At 45.3% G+C, this 18,982-nt stretch overlaps 1 protein-coding gene across 1 annotated transcript; it reads right to left on the bottom strand.

Annotated features, from left to right (window-relative positions):
• Positions 1 to 924: 924 nt before the first annotated feature.
• On the bottom strand, positions 925 to 8,164 carry LOC144472236 (uncharacterized). Its single transcript, XM_078185152.1, has 3 exons — positions 8,053 to 8,164; positions 3,791 to 3,852; positions 925 to 3,718 (listed from the first exon to the last, which is right to left on the bottom strand). Exons 1-3 carry the CDS (start codon positions 8,065 to 8,067, stop codon positions 2,188 to 2,190), a joined length of 1,608 nt encoding a protein of 535 aa, XP_078041278.1. The 5' UTR covers positions 8,068 to 8,164; the 3' UTR covers positions 925 to 2,187.
• Between the last annotated feature and the right edge of the window lie 10,818 nt (positions 8,165 to 18,982).

Genomic DNA, 18,982 nt, shown 5'->3' with positions numbered 1-18,982 from the left:
CGTGATCGCGAGACTTCCTCCATACTCTCGATCTTCTTCCGCGTGAAGTCACGCTCCGAACTCGTCTGCTCCATTAATCAGCCCCGGTATATCCCACCACCGAAGACTTTCCTTCTCGTTACTTTTTCAGTTACGCGCACTTCGTCGAACACCGAGGTGCAATTTGACTGGCAGCGCGCCATTTCCGGTGTTCCTCTTCGACTCTCGCGCGCGCGAGCGCGTGCGTTCACCTCTCTCGTCCCACACGTTTTTTCGTGAGCCGGGAGAAAGTAAAGGTCGCGAGAGGGAAGAACCTGACGACCCTGGCGACCCTGGGACGCGGCCTTTCCCTTGGATGTCGCGCTGCGCTCTTATCCCTAGAAAGCATCTTCTATCCTCCATGCCGCGCATAGAAACCGCGCTTTCATTCGCCGCGATTTAATGGTAGCCCGTAGGCGACGCGCGGATCCTCCGCGCTTACGGCGCTTAGCGCGATCTTCATGGGAACCCGAGGAACACACATTATTGCACTTTTACCGCGGCTAATTTCGCCGAGGCCGGCGAGAACATCGATCGCATCGCGTGATCGCGGCGAATAATTCATACGCGTCGCCGTCTCTGCGGACGCTCGGATCCCCACGGTTTAATTATGATTAGATCGTGATTAGAAGTAATTGCGCTAATCACTTCATTCCCTTCTTCTGTCGTTAATCGTTACCGTCTTGTCGCGTTCTCCTCATTATCTTCACTGCTCCTGCCTGTTCTTATCGTTTCTGTCTTCTGCCGCGTGCGATGCGTCTATTTTTATTATTTCTCTCCAGAAAGCGCGGTGTTTCGAACAACGATACTGAAATTGTGTTAGAGGATACTGCAGCCTTCTTTGCAAAAATTCGCAAGAAGACTTCTAGCTGAACGGAATATATATATATAAAAAAAAAACGGAATTTTATTACGAGAACATACATATAACATCGTATAAAAATATCTATAGGTGTGTACCTCTGCGAACAACGGTTATTTACAAATGGGAGCTAATTACATTCGACGGCTCGTGGATCGTCCACAATTCAGTGGTCCACGGAGCTGTATCGCACAGCGGGTAGTTCGCGAATTAAAGGAAACGGACTCGCGGAACCGCTGCGTTACGATTCTCGTGTCCTGGTCTCGTCGTCGGGAGATCTCGGGAGAAAGAGCTCTCTCCCCTTATTTTTACTCTACGCTACGTCCCGGCGTGCACCACGAAGACGTCTCTCTCTCTCTCTCTCTCTCTCTCTCTCTCTCTTGGTTGTTCCTTCCTTCGTAGTGTTCCTGGCCGTCGTCGTTCGCCGTTCGATCACTTTTTTTTCTCACGATCTCCCAAGAATCGGGTTCCATCGCGGAGATCGGGTTCTGGCTCGTGCAGCGAATTTTCAAGTCGATCTCCAATCCCGGCGGCGTGCACCATAAGCGAAATAAGTACGGTAACTTTCATCGGGACCGCAATTCAAAGGATCGACCACAAAGTCGTTTGCTTTTCCAGTCGGTGGACTCGTACAATGTTGCTGCGATCTCCGGTAGATCATTTTCACATTCTCGGTGATATCGATCGATCGTGGCTTAATTTATGTTGCCTAAATTAATATACTATGCGGTAAGCTTTCGTCGAGAATTGACTCGTGGTGCCAAGATTTTCAAGGTATTTAATTGGTAGAAAATGAACGAAGAATCCTTGAGGGGGCAGACAACGCACCGAGTAGCATTGCTGTACGCTAAGTCCTAAAATGGACTAACCTCGTTGCACCGAGTCTTTTCAGTGCAGCGAATGGTACGAGTTTACTGAATCTATACACCAACGGTCAACAACGAGTTATTGGACAAATAAATGGCGGAGCATGTAGCACTGCCGTGCGCAAAGTCCTGAAAAGGACTGACCTCGTGGTACCAAGACTTTTTTGTAGCGTTCAGTTTCCTGCAAACATTGCTGCTCGAGAGTTCTTTACCTCGGTTTACCGTCTCGATCCTTTTTCTTTTCTGCTACAACTCCGACAGCCTCGGCGAGCCAACGTTTCAGCTTTCCCGAAAAGCAATTTGAACGGTGATTATTCGCAAATGAAGATCCTAGAAAGTCAGAGTACTTGTTCCTCGGTCGGTGCGCCGGGGTGAAACGGAACAACGACGACGGCGTGGCCGTCCGGACGGGGATCGATCGCGGGATCTCACGGCAGGGATCTACTTGTAGCCGTGGTGGTCGTCGTGGTGGGGCTCGGCCACCCAAACTTTCTCCCAGACGGGCTTCCAAATCTTTTTCCACGCTGGTACCTGCACCTCCTTCCAAATCGGCACCCACTTGCTCTTCCACTCGTCCTTCCACACCTGCTTCTTCTGCGTGACCCAGATCTGCTTCTTCTCCGGCACCCAGACCTGAACGGACTCCTCCTTCCACACCAGCTTCTTGTCGCTCACCCAGACCTGCTTCTTCTCGGTCTTCCAGATCTGCTTCCACTCGGCCTTCCACTCGAGCTTCTTGTCGCTCACCCAGACCTGCTTCTTCTCCGTGCGCCAGATCTTCTTCCACACCGGCTTCCAAATCAGCTTCTTCTTCCAAAGATCGTGACTGGTGTATTGCCATCCGTGGTGATCCTTGCCGACGTACTGTTCACCGGGGATACCGATCTTCACCCATTCGGGGACCCAGACCTTCTTCCAGTCGGGCACTTGAACCTCTTTCCAAGCTGGCACCTGGATCTCCTTCCACACAGGCTTCCAGATCTTCTTCCAAGCCGGGACCTGGACCTCCTTCCAAGCCGGCACCTGGATCTCCTTCCAGATCGGCTTCTGCACCTTCTTCCAGGCTGGCACTTTCACTTCTTTCCAGGCCGGGACCTGGACCTCCTTCCACACGGGGACTTGGACCTTCTTCCATTCCTGCTTCCAGGCCAGCTTCTGCTCCGTCTTCCAGATCTGTTTCCATTCCGGCTTCCAGGTCAGCTTCTTCTCCCATCTGCCTTGAGGCTGCGGTGGTCCGTACGATTGCGCTGGAGGACCGTAGGATTGCGACGGTGCTCCGTAGGAAGTCGCCAGTCCTCCGCCATCGTGATGACCACCGCCGAAAGAGCCCGAGTCTCCTCCGAATGATCCATGGCCGCCGCCACCGCCTCCGCCGCCTCCACCGCCGTGTCCGCCGTGATCGTCACCGAATGATCCTCCGCTGCTGTAGCCGGAGTCACCGCCGAAGGACCCGTGACCCCCCGATGGACCACCGCCGAAGGACCCGTGACCCGATGAACCACCACCGAAGGACCCGTGACCCGATGGAGCACCGTACGAAGAGGATGGTGCTCCGTAGGACGACGATGGAGCCGATGGTGCACCGTAGGAGGAAGAAGGCGCCGATGGAGCACCGTAGGAGGAGGATGGGGCTGATGGCGCACCATAGGAGGAAGATGGTGCCGATGGGGCACCGTAGGAGGAGGACGGTGCTGATGGGGCACCGTAGGAGGAGGATGGTGCTGCTGGAGCACCATAGGAGGAGGATGGTGCCGATGGGGCACCGTAAGAGCTAGAAGGCGCCGCTGGGGCACCGTATGAACTGGATGGTGCACCGTAAGAACTCGATGGCGCACCGTAGGATGAAGATGGCGCTGGCGGAGGGGCGCCATAAGAGTCCGATGGTGCATTGTAAGAGCTTCCTACGTTCGGTACTCCATAAGACGACGATGGTGGACTATATTGATTCGGAGGTGGTGGACTTAATGGTGCTCTGAAATTGTTTATTCATGCTCAAAACATGTTCTTACGGACGCGAAGCGTAATTAGCTTTAAAGTTACTCACTCTTTCTTCGTCCGTATGGGTTCTCCAAGAACGGAGACGAAAAGGAAGCAACCCAATATTAACTGGAAAAGAACACATAGACTCGTTACCGCTGGAATTCATTTTTCATTTATGTTCTGAAAACACGTCGAAATGTTGATATATTTCCATTGTCGTAATAGCTGTCCATTTTATTCCTATGTCGCCTGTCTAAAGCAATAGACGCCGAGTGGACAGCTATTACGACTGTGAAATTTCTTAAGATGAATATTTCTTTGGAATTCAGTCGTTCTAGCAAATTCAGATGCAAGAAATACTGTCCACGCCAAGTAAATAATTTCTACAAATCTTATTACAGCATTAATTCTTGATATCGAGAACCAATAGCAGAACATTATATCTCCGACTGCTTGGAACGCAAAAGTTCGACATTCCTCGCGTCCTTACACGAGGCAAAGACGTTTTACATTACCAATAGTTGTCCGGTTAATAGTCACAAGCGGAGACTAAAGTGTGTTAGATCGGAACCGCGTTACCAGCTGATTCGAATCGGATGGGCGATTTGTCAATCTAATGGTCGACTGTCTCGCCGAGATGAGCCCGGCGTTGGTTGCCGGAAGAAAACACGGTGTTCGACCGGCCAGAAATGCAAATGAGACGATCATGGCACGCTGGTCATGTAGGTGACTCGCCGCAGCCACGTAATTACCTGGTAACACAGTACTGGCCAGAAATTCCGTGAACGTCGATACGATCTCTCGTATTCCAACCGAAGTAGCGCCTCATACACGAGCATTATACTAATAATTAAATACTGATTTCGATCTACGCTGTACCACGGCCTTCACCCGTTATCTAACACGCCGTTCGCAGCGAACTTGTACACGAAATGAACTATACCTCGCGTGCGCGGCGTTCACAATCGCGGAGATCCAGGAGATTGTTCGCCGGCCGAACGCAGGATCCTCGCGGCCAAAGAGATCCAACCTTATCGGATCGGACAACGAAGATCAAGTCACAATGCTGCGTATTATTTTTAACCATATCCTCAGCTTTAATTGCCAATTATGAATCTCTCGCGCGTTTCGCGTTTCTCACAAAGTTTAACTATTCTTTGTTCCTCGAACGACGCTCGGACACTTTTGCTCCGAATCAAAGTAAATTATGATTCACCGGCGCGGTTACATTTTACATTTCACAGGCGCTCGTCAAAAATCTTTTTGTAAAAAGAAGAACTTTTATTCAACGTTATTTGAGTTTTGTTTCATTTAAGCTCTATTTAAAGAACGAACGTATCGAACATGATTCTGCAGGTTATCCAAGTGCGAGTACACTGGCCACCGCAACTCACCTACATACTCAGCAATTAGACGCGAACATCGAAAGGATTAAACGAGTAAGTAGACCATGAATTTTCGTACGGTTTCAGTACATTTAACACCGCGAAAACCAACAACATATCTTCCTCATGTTTCGCACCGATTCCAACCTGGCGGACATTCCTTGCAAAGATAAAAACTTTCTATTTCGATCCGTTCAATTTTATTATTTTCCGCGTCGGATTAATCTCCGAAGATTAGAAACCCGCGGTAATAGACTCAACGACGCGATTTGCATTCGTTTCGGGGAACGAGGAATGAAATATTTACTCCTTTTGATAAATTTAATAAGCGAGAAGAAAGTTTCGTTAAATTTTCCGCGACGCACCGTCCCCGCTTTCTATTCTTCGGATTATTATTCTGCGGATATATTTATCGCAAACGTATAAAATCCTTAACACCGACAAATCCGAACGCGTGGTTTACCAAACAATCACCATTATTAACCTTTTAGATACTACGCGCCACTATAGTGGCTTTCGCGAATGGCTCGTGCTTTACTCAATTCTTTTATTATTTATTAAAGCAAATAATTAAACTTAAAGTGTGTATATACTATATATTAAGAAAAGAATATATGTTATTAGTACTATATATAGATATCCGGAAAAAATATATATTAAGAGAAAATCGTAATTTAGTCACGAAAAACTTTATTTGCGCAAAATCCTGCCGTACCTAAAGGGTTAAATCGAAATCGAAAGTAACCGGCACCGCGAAACATCGACACGAGAGCTGCGACAAGGAAACAGCGGAACGCGAAACACGGTTTCCGGCCGCTGAGAATGGCGGCGGCGAGCCTTCCGCGGCAAAAACGGAAGCGCGGGGAGAAAACCGCCGAAGAGGTCCGGTTCGGAGCGAAGGTGAGGAAACCGGACGGCCGCTTCTTTTTTCCCATCGGCGTCTCTCCGCCGGTTTTGTGCCGGTTTACGAGCGCCTCGCTGAAAAATGAAAGTGTCCGCGTGCGAACCGGCGTAGAACGTGGAAACGTGGTCGGCGAATTGGGTCGATACACCACCGATCCCCCTTTTCTTTCGCGAAGATGAGACAGCTCTCGAAGACCGACCGCGAAAGCGGTCCTCTCGATTTCGTTTCCCTTTTTTTTTTAATTATTTCGCGCGTCGGCGACCGGCCGCCGCCGGTAAACCGGTGTCAAGATCAAGGACCGCGCGCGCGCGCGCGCAGATGGGAACATCCGATATAACCAGGCTAACCGATCCTCGTTACGTGCTCGCCGAACGATATCGTCGGTGGCCGTCGTACGTGCTGGAACGAGGATAGTTTAGGCGACCAAAGAGGTCCACGGGGAGGAAGATCGACGAGCCGATAGAAAGCGGCTCCCGGGAGAATTAATTTCGACGAGACGCCGAAGGAAAAGCGCGGCTCGATGAGACACGGGCCCGACGCGTCACAGACTGCTCGTCGTACGGCGAACACGGCCACTTAAAAATTCACCGCGATTAGCATAAAACGGTAATGCCAAGCCGAGGATCCATTATCGCTGAATATCGTTTGCACGGCCGTTGGACTTTCGGACATTCTCTTCGAGAATTTCTGCAAGTTTTGCGCACACGTAATTGCCGGTCGTTTGAAAATATTGAAGAAGATATTTATCAAGATTTATCAAATTCGTGTGATCTTTGGGAAACCGTTTCCGGTCGCGCGTCCTCGAAACAGGTTCATTGCCAAGGTGTTCCGAGCAGCTTGGTCTAGAATCGCGGTGGTTACGTTGCACAAGGCGGATAATTGAGTTTGCGGAATCAATGGTATAGTTTCACGAAACGTGGTTATTCGTGGCAAGAGCACGCCGCTCGACTTTCCATTCTACCAGTTGCAACGGGAATGGTGTTTGCGTCGGTTGCCGGAGCTTGGAAACCAGTATCGAAACTCATTTCCCCCCGTGCAATCGTACCGATAAAAGACTAAAACTGGTAACACTTCAGGAAATGGCTGGTCATCCGCCTAATGCAATCTATTCCGACAGGTAATAAATACTGGTTTGCATTATGAAACAGTATCCCCGACATCTTTGAAACAATTAATTGTCGATCAAAATATTCGTAAGTATGTAGCGTTCTTTTGTGGTTAAAGGATTAACGCAAGACTTCGGAGAACAGTTTTTACACCGCAGAATATTGCAAAAAGTAAAAATTGTCCGAATCGATTAAGAGAAACAGAAATCACGCGAATAATGTGTTTTAATGTGCCTCGAATTCATTTATCGTAGAATTTAAATTCGCATTGCAATTACGTCGAGCAGATGCGTATAGACAAAACGATTTTTAATTATATAAATGGCTGAAGCTGATGGAAAATGTCAAAAAGCGACAATTAATATACTAAACTAATAACTCCATACTCTACTAAAATAAAATTTCGATTCCGTGTAAACCTGTGTCCGCGAAATAATTAATCTTCACTTATTCCGTTCGAACGAAATATCAAGAGAGAATCTGTCCCGAACGAACCGAAAAGATCTACCAGCTTCACTACTCTCGACAACGCTGTCGCGTCACAATAGAACACGCGGTGTACCCCGGTCCACGATCTACGAAAGCCCGCAACAGCCGCGAACGAAGCTAAAAAGCCCGGTTCCGTCCTAGAAATCAGCCGAATCGGGCCTCGAGAACTTCGATCCACGTGAAACTCGCGGACACGGAGCCGCGTGGGCGCGCGCCGGTGCGTGCCGGCGCGAACGCGCCGAAACCCGGCGACAGGTGCGTGAACTACAGCCGGCTGTGAATAATTTTTTTGCGGAATCACCACCCGGGTCTCCGATCACTGGGCCCGTACAGCGCGCGCGGCGAACGACGACGATCACAACAATATTTCACAGATGCACCACAGGCGTTCGTAGATCGTCGGATTCGATCGTGGCGATCGGTTTTCGCTTGTTACACTGACCAGGCTAGACCGCATCTTCCGGCTTTGTCTGGGGGTTGTCGTACGCCGCGTGAAACGAAGATAAACACGGCAGAGGCCGCCGCCTTTTCGGACCTTTTTTATTCGCTCGTTGTTCACGGGTTTGTCACTTCTCTGACGAATTCCTCGTGGCCACGGGGCCTTTTATAGCGAATGCTCCTCCGTCTAAGCGGCTAGCTGCCCTAAGCATAGAAGCATTTCGTGGCGGGGGGTGGGGGGGCACCATGAGCGGCATCGCGACGCTATATGGGGGTCCCGGCTACATCCTGAACTCACCTATTCGTGGGGAGGGGAGGGACACCGCGATCGCTTCGGGGGGCCCCCGTCGTCGTCGTCGCCGTCGCGCTAAAACCGGCGTTTAAGGAGGTGTTAGAAGCGCGTACGTGGATCCTCTCCTCTATTTTCTACGAATTTCTTTGCCGCGATCGCCCGAGGGCCGATTTTACCGGCCGCTCTCTTGATCGGAAGCTTTTCGGTCTGTTGCCGGTTTTCCTGATCCCACGGGTCGAACACGCTTTCCTTTTCGACTAATTATAAGTTCGCTTTATATAATACCGACGGAGAAGAGATTGTACGATTGTTCGGCGCGTCGTTTACATATAGCACTTCCGTCGTTGCAGTCACGGCTACAGCCGAACGCTGAGAATCCTCCCGGAGAAATTCCAAATGAATTTTCGGATTACTCTATCTTTCGGTTATTCTTTAATTATCTAGCACACGATATCCTTCTTTTTCACCGAAGAATTAATACTATTCGAACGTATAAATTTATTTTTACGACGGTTTGAGAACAAAGTTAATGAAGGCTACGTGACTCGGTAATTCTCCGTGTTCCTTAACGAATCTTACGAACTACTGGCATCTCTCGTTCGCGACTAAATCGATAAAAATTCAATTACAAGTCGTTCGTTTATAAAACCGTTCGACAAAATCAAATGTACATCGTAGCCATGTGTATCTGTTACGAAAGATAACTTGTAAACACGATGTCGGTACAAAAGAGCTAATAAACGCGGAATACGTAAAACGCCTCGTTGTTGAATCCCCACATGGTCTCTATCATTCGTCATCCAGAAATGCTGGTATCCGGCGAGCACTCGAAAACGCGGCTTGCTTTCACTGGCGTACAGCACGGTCGCGAGGCTCTTTATGCAATCGTCGTTAGCCGGTGGATCTTCGATTTGCATGTAATTCCGGGAAAGCGTTAAAAGGGTCCGGGCATCGCCTCTATACCCGGGACACTCTCGCTCGTCTCGTATTCCGATGCCGCTGTGTGTGTGTGTGTGTCGCTTCCATTCGCCTTATCGGACGAAAACGATTCAATCGGGAGAGGTAATTAAAACCGACTCTCTAATGTTCCTGTAACGCCTAATTTAGCCCGGTGCTCCGGCTATCCGAACATGTCGGCGAACAAGACATCCGACGCACGTTCGGATAACGAACTTTAGTCGGACAACCAGTTCCGCTGGGATGAGGAAATTCTGCTTATTGAACCGCGATAGGGTTAACGCGGTCCGGAGAATATTTTCTAAGCACTGAATAGTAAAATCATTTCTCTTGCTCGCGCGATACGCGATTGATTGATTGAAACTTTATTGGCAGTGGATGTAACCCATTCGTTCTGCCTTCCATACAGATACATAATTCTTTTCTTTTTTTTTTTAAAACAATATTTTACATTTTTTGGTGAGTCTTCTTACTTTACATTCATTGTCTTGTTAACTACTCTTACTACTAAAATAACATTTTTCTTAAATCTGTACTAAAATATAAAATATAATATACATGATGAAGTTTATTTATTCTATACAGCTCTTATTTCTATTTCAGTGTTTACGAGGTAACGGCAATTTTGTACTCATCTACTTTGTACCTTTTTGTTATACACACTATATTATCCTGTTCTACTCTATCCTATCTAACTTTTTCATGGTTGTACATCGCTTTCATCTAGGAAAGCTATCACAGCTTTTAATACTTTCGTCTTATTTGTGTTAATTAAATTTACTATCCTTTCTTCTGCTTCCTCGTATTCCTTTGGTATTTTGGCCCTTGGGTTGTCGCGCGATACGCGAAAGAAATTATTTATTCATTCGGCTGCGTGACAGCTTGATCGAAAGGAATAGCGTGATTATGATAGCCTTAAAAGAATGAGAATATAATTGCGAAAGACCGGAGGAAAGCGGCAGGGTTCAGGATGACAGCATTCTTGTCGGTGGCACTATTTTTAGAAAACGGTGTCAAAAATGAACAGAAACGTCGTTTAGGCCCCCGGGGCCACGATCTATCGGGGACCAAGGATCGGATACCGGCTGGAATAAAATTGTCCTCCGACGAATTCCTCGGCGGTTCGGCTCGTTAGGCCTCGTCCGAGGTGTTCGAATTTCTGTAATCGCTGGCGTCCGTCAAATCGCGGCCCGTAGGCCGCGTCGAAGGCCGAAACGAGCTCCTATCGGGTCCACGTGTCCGGGACCAGTTTTCGTGCGTTGCCCAACTGGATCGCCCGATGTGGCCTGCACGGATTGCGCAACCGGGCGGCGGCGAGGCAGGAGATTAGATGCAATGCGAGAGTTTCCCCGCGAACGAGGAATGGGAACAAAACGTTCGGCGGCCGGTGTGAAATATTGATGGGCTCGCGGAATTTGCTTGCAAGCCACGGAAACGGCGGCATCTCCATACCGTTGAATACCTGGCTCCGTTCGTTCGCGACCTAAGTACCCTAAGTACACTTTACGTTTAACTTAAAAATTCTCTTGTTATTAATATTTTAATATTCCAGTAACTATAGGCGCCCGGTAAATATACATCTCCGTTTTCTTTTAAATTTTTTTATTTATATTTTATTATATATTTTATTTATATTATATTTTATAGATTATATTTTTATAATCGAAACAATTCTAATCGCTGCAACAGCAACGACAGAGATACGGCAAGGGGTTAACGTATGTTTATATAATTAGTACGAAGGTGTCGAAGTATATTTAATTGATGGATTTTACGTAAAATGGCAATTTTTTGCAGAAATTGCACAGAGACAGGATCCAAATCGCAAATAACAGGGGATCGTGTCGTCGAAATACGGAAATTGATTTTTGGGCCAGAGCGTCGCGCCGGTGAAACTTCGGATTCGAGGAGAGCCAAGGTCCTTGATAGAGAAAAGAGAAAGAGCCGGGGCCGGGCATAGATGGAGAAATTGTCGCCAGTCGGTGGAATTCGTGTCGCGGCTGAATTAAATTTGATTTAAAGGACGGGCCCGGTCCGTGTCCCGACAATTTGTCCGTCCGACGAAAAACCAGCGTGTCCGAGCACGGAAACGGGCATTGTCGAATCGCATTGTCGCCCCGTCGATACGCGAGGATCCGGCCGTTCGATTATTGTAATTTATGTAAAGCAAATGGTAATCGTGCCATAACAGCTGGTTAGGAATCGACGGTCATCACCGTTTGAAGATTAATGCCCGAATACCGCCTACTAATTAACCGGTTGGCGAGGTCGTTGATTATTTATGAGCGTGAGCCAGCTTCCCCGGATGACCTACTGCTCGGACTACGGCAGCCATGTTGGTCCTTTCTTCTTTCACCCGCGATCTGCCTCTTTCACAACCTCTTCCTGGGAATTAGAAATTACGCGGCGCCGCGCGAGAGAGGGAACGATGAATGCGCGGTTTCACGGCCGCAACAATGTTCTTTTTATTGGTATTATTGTTCCCGTTGTTCTGGCTTGGCGTGTGCATTAATTGTTCTGCCTCTCACCTTCGGATCGGCAAGAGAACCGTTTTCCGACCTTTTTTTCCTCTCCGCGCTTTTACGGCGAAGACCGCGCTCCGGACGCCGTTACCGTTTTCGGTGAAACTGCGCGCGGAATTAGAGGATGTTAGATCACTATGGTACCGCCGGGTATAGTTAGGAAACATTGTGGTTCGTAGACGGAGAAGTTCGCATCGGCGAACTTTCACGATTATTTGATCGGAGTCTCGGTTCGTGGTGCGCATCTTTCTTGCGCGTAAAGGTCATTCTACCTGGTGTATCTTGATACGTAGATGCATCTCAGATATAATATTATTTGTTATACAAGATAATTTTATTGTAAAAATTCAATTGATTATCTTTCTAATTTAATTCTAATTTTTAACTTGTAATAGACAAAAATTGAATGTTAAATCAATTTCAATCCAGGGAGGAAGGAACAAACCGCTCGAAAATACTTAGAAACAAAAAATGTGCGTATTAAAATAAACGTAAGCTCTCTTAATTTACATTAGATATCTTAATTTGTGTTCTTCGGTCTTATTCCATTTTCGATCACGATGTTCCAAAAATATCTTCTTCCATTGTTTCTCTATTATAATCTGGAAAATTACATATAACAATTTTCAACTTTCACCTGATGTATTGGACAATAAATAATAATTGTTACTTTATATTCGACAAGATCGATGCATATTTTTTTCACGTCGAGTTACATAAACTTTTCTTGCTATCGCGAAAAATTTAGTTTACAGAGGGTTAAGTAGCAGGGAAGGTTCTCCAGCGTGTTGGAAGAAATGAGCTGGAACTTGCAACCTGGAAGTGCACTTACGGGACATAAAACGTGGGTAAGAGCAGGCGGAGGTGTGCCGGGACGCGCGGCGTCGACGCGGTGAAATGCATCGCGATGCACGGGGAAGAAGATGCGCGGTACATCGACTCGGTTTTACCGGTTTGCAGAAGTCACTTTGACTTTCTTCGATTCCGGTCGGGTGTCTGCATCGATTCGTATACCTTTCACCGCGCCATCCGCCGCTTCCGTGACTGTTAGAACGCGCCACCGGAAGCCGGGACGACCCGTCGAACGAATACAGATCGTCGCATCAACGGCAAGGATCGGTCGTGACTGGATTCGGTTCGGACACGCGAAGCAACTTGCGCCTTATTGTCCGACGCGACTTTCGTTCGAACGCCGTACCCACGATTTTTCCGCCGCCTCATTGACAACAGTAACATTCCTCGGTAGAATCGGCTCTGCTCCGGATATCCAAAAACTAGGCACAACGATCGAAAATTATAATATCATTATTCTATTTATAATACGATAACGATTTATCTTGTATTATGCTGTCGTCAACGTGAAAGTGATTTTTGCGATACGTCTTCTTTAACGTTGCTGTCTAACCGTCTCAGTATTATCTAAACTGTCTGACGTATTTTACAGTGCCAGTATTAAAGCTTCGATTTAATAAATATTTCTACAAACACAATAGTCGATGAACCAGTGTTTCAAGTATGTAGACGAGGCAAACGAACTTATCAATGGATGTTCTGAAATTGATGAAATTGATTGAAATGGTAACGTTTTCAAGGGTAGAATGTCTCTTAGTAATTCGCAGTCGTCCGTAATCCTTGACAATTTTTCAAGTAGCTCAATAAAGCAGAGTCGAAATCGAGAAAAACGAAAAGGGCGAAGACAATAAAACAGCAAAACACAGTCCATAAAGCTCGACTGGACAGTTTAATAGCTCGACGCCAGTGCGCCGTGGCGTCTCCTTCGATTCAATTTAAGAACCGTAAACGGTCCGTCGTCGGCGAGAGATCAATCATTCGCCGATTCCAGGTCACGATTACGTTCTTTTCGTTTCGTCAGGGAAACTCGTCGGCGTCGGTGAAGGTGTATTATTGACCTCCGAGTCGCAACCCGATGCACCGGGCCGGAGAAAACGGCGCGGCATAATAACGCAAGAGTTTCACGCTACCGATAAAAGTACCTGATGACCCAGGCGATCATCTTCGCGTCGTACGAAGAACACCGTGGGATACCCACGCTCGCGCATCGAATTTCTAGTGAAAGTGAATCTACAAAGTATTCCTGGTACATTGAAAATTCTAATTAAGATGGCTCCACTAACGTCTTACAGCTTATCACGCGTCGTGAAAGTGCTCCGTACAGTCACACTTTTTACTTGCATTTTCGTCCTTCCATACGAAAAGCCTGAGCGATAACAGTGCTTCCATAGATTTCAGACTGTACGGAGTATCTCGCGAAAATATATAAAACAAATGTGTGCGAATCGAACGTGCACGATAACGTTAAGCAAATTCCTGTTTAATTCATTTATTTTAAGGTATTCGTTTTCACAACGTTTCGCAATGTTCTTTTCGTGGGTTCGTTTCCAGAATATTTTATAGGAATATTCAAAATATTCAGAATATTTTTACAGGACTTGAATGTCGGTTGAATTTATTCAATTAAAAGTTCGCATTTTCATAACGTTTTCAGCAGACTCGTTTCAGACGGATTTGAAATTACAGTGTTTCCAAGCGAACGAATGTTTTCAGAGGTTATTTTTAATTTTTCGGTAATGTACGCTTCTCAAAATGATAGATTACGTTGTCTCGCGGCAACGTGGTGTCACTGTTTAACCCTAGAAAGATAACCATATGACAACGTACGTAAAAGATAACCATACGCTTCAGAGGCGCATGCTTTTCTAAGGCGTCAATTTTACACTAACAATGGATATTTATTTAAGTTAATCTAGTCATTTTAAAGGTTTGGCATTATTGTAAAAATAAAATGCATTTATATTATATTTTTTTATATTTTAAGTAATTTTAAACTTAAATCACTAGACCTCTATGAAAAATTAACAAAAATGCGACGTAGGTTATCTTTCTAGGGTTAAGGGGTTGCGCGAAGCGTGGGCGCTCGCTTCGCCTGTAAATCACGATAGAAAAATCGCCGCGAGTATCAGTTTCGGGGCTCGGATACGAAACGTACACCGGTCGCCGCTGAAAGTTGTCATTATCGTTTATGATCGGGGAGGAGGAGGAGGAGGAGGGGGGGGGCAGGGGGCCAGTTTGACTTTCTTTCGATTTAGGGTTGCAGCTGTCTTCTCCGCGTTTTATATTCCGCAGGATAATGGCGGCCGGTTACTTTCACTGTGCCTGGAGCGCGTACGATTGACAGGCGGCGTTTCGAATCATTTTGCGAAACAACCGAGAAACGAGATGGTACCTCGTAATTGAACCGGGTGGCTTCTTTGAAGAAAGAAAAAACAAACAAGATTTTTTTTTTTTTTTTTATATAGTATTTTACATCACATCAACTACACTTGCGGTTATTAGCGACGACTTTTAGTTGGGGATATTAGAGTTTACTGTACAGGCTTGAATTTTCCAGGAATGAGATAACTTGTCCTATTTGTTTGCTGTTATTAACGAAAGCTTCATCACTGAAACAAGATTTAAACAGTTTCGGTTGTCCATTTTTCTGTTTTGTGTACGTCGAGAAAATATTGTTTCGAAAGAAGCGAGGAGAGGCGACACCGTCGAGGAACACGTCGCGTTTCGAACCGATGGATCATATTTGACGTAACGGTTACGAAACGTACAATGATCCGTTAGGTGATAGAGATCCGCTTCACTTTTACTTTCGAGCTATTCGATTAATTTATCGAATTTAAATGATCTTGATCGATAATAAAGTAAATTTAATTATCAACGAGAGATAAGAATGAAATAATGCTATATTAAATTATTTTCTAACGTCTCTCCTGTTCTGCTTTTGTCGTTTTACAATCTGTCTGCTGATCATTTTCACAATATTGCTTATGCTAAGGAAACGAATAGAATACTTATTAATTTTAAACACTTTTACAGTAAACACGTAATTTATATCTCTTTTTACTTTTCACTGACTGTTATAGCTATAATTATTGTAATTTCATGCAGGATGTAACTAATCGTTCTATAATATGTCTCGTCATTAAAACATAATTATACCGTGCGTAGTAAACAGTTCCTTGTTTATCCGAACACGGTAAGCAATTCCGTTCGCCAGATTCGCATATAACTTGTTCGATATATTCAATTCTGTAAAATCTCTTCTCTTAACAGGTATAACAACATTTGCATAACAACGACACTTATGATCAATAAAGAAGAATTCGATTGACGCTGTACGCTGCTCGGAGAAAGTAACGTTCAACTGACTCTATTTTTAATGCCAACGCGCATCGTCCATAGAAGAACATGAAAAAAAAGTGTTTTACATACGACACTATTTTTGTTCCCGTGTCCGAAAGAAATTCCGCGCTTTCTATGGTCAAACGTTTTTTCTTTACAAAAACCACTACTCCAAAAAATTTCAGACTTTGCATAAGTTCCGAGTCGGACGAAGAGGACGTAGGTGTAACGCGATGCCTAAACGAATCGCAATTGAAAGAAACGTTCGGTCCGAGATTTTCGTTCCTACGCGGAACAAAGATGACCGTTTCCAGCATTCCCCTTTCACCGGTGTGCGGGCTTTATTAAATTCCGGTATGTCCGCGGACAGACGGAATTGTTTATCGCGGGCATGCTCCTCGGCAGATTAACAACAGATGGATGTTACACGGCGAGAGAAGATCCACGGAACGGTGCTGCCGTAAGAAGGTGGTTCGCTTTCTTTCCGCATTCGCCTGGCATTTCATCGGGTCTGCTAATTCGCGCGACGAGAAGCCAGTATTAATTTACGGACATTAACGAGCGCGCTTCCTGCGGCGCGTTGTAAATCAGGTGAATATTACCGAGCCTCGTGAGTCGGTCACTCTAAGCAAATCACTTTTTGAATTAGGATGGAATAACGTTCTCAGTTTCCACGGTCGACCCATTGCAGTTAGGTTATGTCAGGTTATGTACTACGGCCGTAGTTTTTCGTTAGACATGCATTTCTGAGGAAGTATATTAAAATATATAAAATATTGAATTCGGTTACATTAGACCAATATTACTTGAAGTGAAGAATAATATTAAGATTTTTTACAATATATAACATAAATATTGCACAATATATAATTAATCAAATTTAATAATAAACGGGAAATTTGATCTTGACGCCTATTGGCGCCTACAGTACCGGGAAGCCAACATGTGTCGGACGCCAATAGGCGCCAACAGTCAAAGGGTTAACGCGCGTTTCAAATTAGTTAACAATGTTCGAAAACTTTAGTAATTCGTCCAGTTTGTATCGTAAATGTCTATGCTAAGCTCTTGTGATTATTTTCCAATAAATTCCTGACTTATTCCCAGTAAATTTCTGACTTATTCCCAATTTTCTGACTTGTATTTATTTTTGACTTTACGTAAATTAAAAATTGACGAATTCGAAAAATCGTCACACGACATTATATATAAAGCTTATTATATTTCCTTCTCGCTATTTCTGTAAACGTTATGTTACATGTATAATAAATTCTAATCTATAACAAGTCTAATAAAAGGAAATTTAAAGCTACAAGTTGCGTTCCCTGACACATTAGCTCGCGGACACCCTGTACAAGCCGAAGGAGAAAAGTTCCTGATCTAACTAGGAAGTTAAGACAAGAGGGAACCCGGTAAATCGCTCGTTTACGATTTGCCATGCATCGCCCGTTTCTGCGGGCGATTCTGCTGGCAGGTTGTGCAACCCGACGACCCGGTGCACACACACGTACGACACGCGGTAGTCGGTCGTGTTCGTAAAAAATCGAACGCGAGCCATTGTTCCGGAATCGTTGATTAGACGAGACCGTCGGACCCGCTTTCCGCCTCGACGATTACCGACGATCCACAGCGGTCCGGATCGAAGCTGTCCAGAGTTGCCAAACGAATCAATTTCTCTCCGTATTACATTAATTTCTCATTATTCTTTAACACCAATATAACCTGACATAACCAAACCTACCAAGTCGATCAAAGTGACCGATTCCACTCTTTTTCTTATAAAATTGTTCAGATTATAAAGACTTTTACACACGAAATTATTAGATGCATATCAGGATCGAAGCATAAATTGTAATACAAATGGCGGAAAGTTTAAATAAATCCAGTCTTGCCATTCTTCTAAAGCAAAACGCGTAGCTACCGCCGTGTTAGGTTATGTCAGGTTATAGATAGCTAGATACTAAGAAATTCAAGAAACTGAAAATTGTCATTCGAAGAAATATCGAATAAATAATTTAACTTTTCTTATTTATACATCGTAGAACCTATTGCAAGTCTAAGACAATATTATAGCGGAAAGGGTTGATATCGTTATCAGATAAAAAAAATTAGCTTCGCATGGAGATTGAAGACGAATTCCGTCGCTTCGCGCAACCAGCGCGTATTTTTTTCGCGAAACGAAAAGAATTCAGAGAAAGGACTCGAGATTTTAATGGCCAGGAAGGTGGACTTGGCCGCGTAATGGACAATTTAAGCGAGCGCAACTGATTGGAGTTCGCCGCCACGCCTCCGCATGCGCGGACTTAATTTGCGGGGACCGCGTGCGATTAGGCATCTCGCCGCGCGTTCGTCTCTCTTAATGAGACGCATTTACATGAAAGTCTAATTGTCCGGTAGCATCGAGCCACGGCTCGTCCCGTCGATTTCTAGGCAACGATAAGATGAGACCACCCTACGGCCAACCAGCTAATTCCAGCGTGAACCTTAAGTGGTCGTTAGCGCAACAATATTCACGGTGACACCTCTTCCGCTTTGCCGGTTCCGACCCGACGGGATGTTACGCCTCCGCTTCGAGCCGAGATTGGACCTCGTATAATAGCACGCCGCTGAAATGATTGAAGAGTCGTTCGGGCTTGTTCTCTTGTCAATTCCGTGTGAACACAGGTTGCGAAAACTACAAGGAAATTATTAGATAATTCGCGTAATATGCTCGTATCACCTAAAGTTGCGATCTGTTTTTAACTCTCAGCCAAATAAAGTTGTTCAATAACTAAAACGAGAATTTTTTACGCTAATTAACATTGTAATTTCTCAATTTTATTATGATTTATACGGTTTATATTACGCGAATATAACGTTTTATATTATACGAATATCGAAGAAGTAATCAATGCCTCACGAACTTGCCTTAATATTTTCTTTCAACTGAATAAAATACCGCTGTTTGTATGGAATTTTTTTAGGTTCTTCTG

The sequence above is a fragment of the Augochlora pura genome, chromosome 7, assembly GCF_028453695.1.
Source record: "Augochlora pura isolate Apur16 chromosome 7, APUR_v2.2.1, whole genome shotgun sequence".
Taxonomy (NCBI): Eukaryota; Metazoa; Arthropoda; class Insecta; order Hymenoptera; family Halictidae; genus Augochlora; species Augochlora pura.
The sequence above is the reverse complement of the archived record's forward strand: the minus strand, read 5'-3'. Positions and strand labels throughout refer to the sequence as shown.

Coding starts and splice junctions, on each gene's coding strand:
- LOC144472236 (XM_078185152.1), bottom strand. Junction 3,719..3,790: donor CCCATACGGACGAAGAAAGA/GTGAGTAACTTT, acceptor AAACAATTTCAG/AGCACCATTAAGTCCACCAC.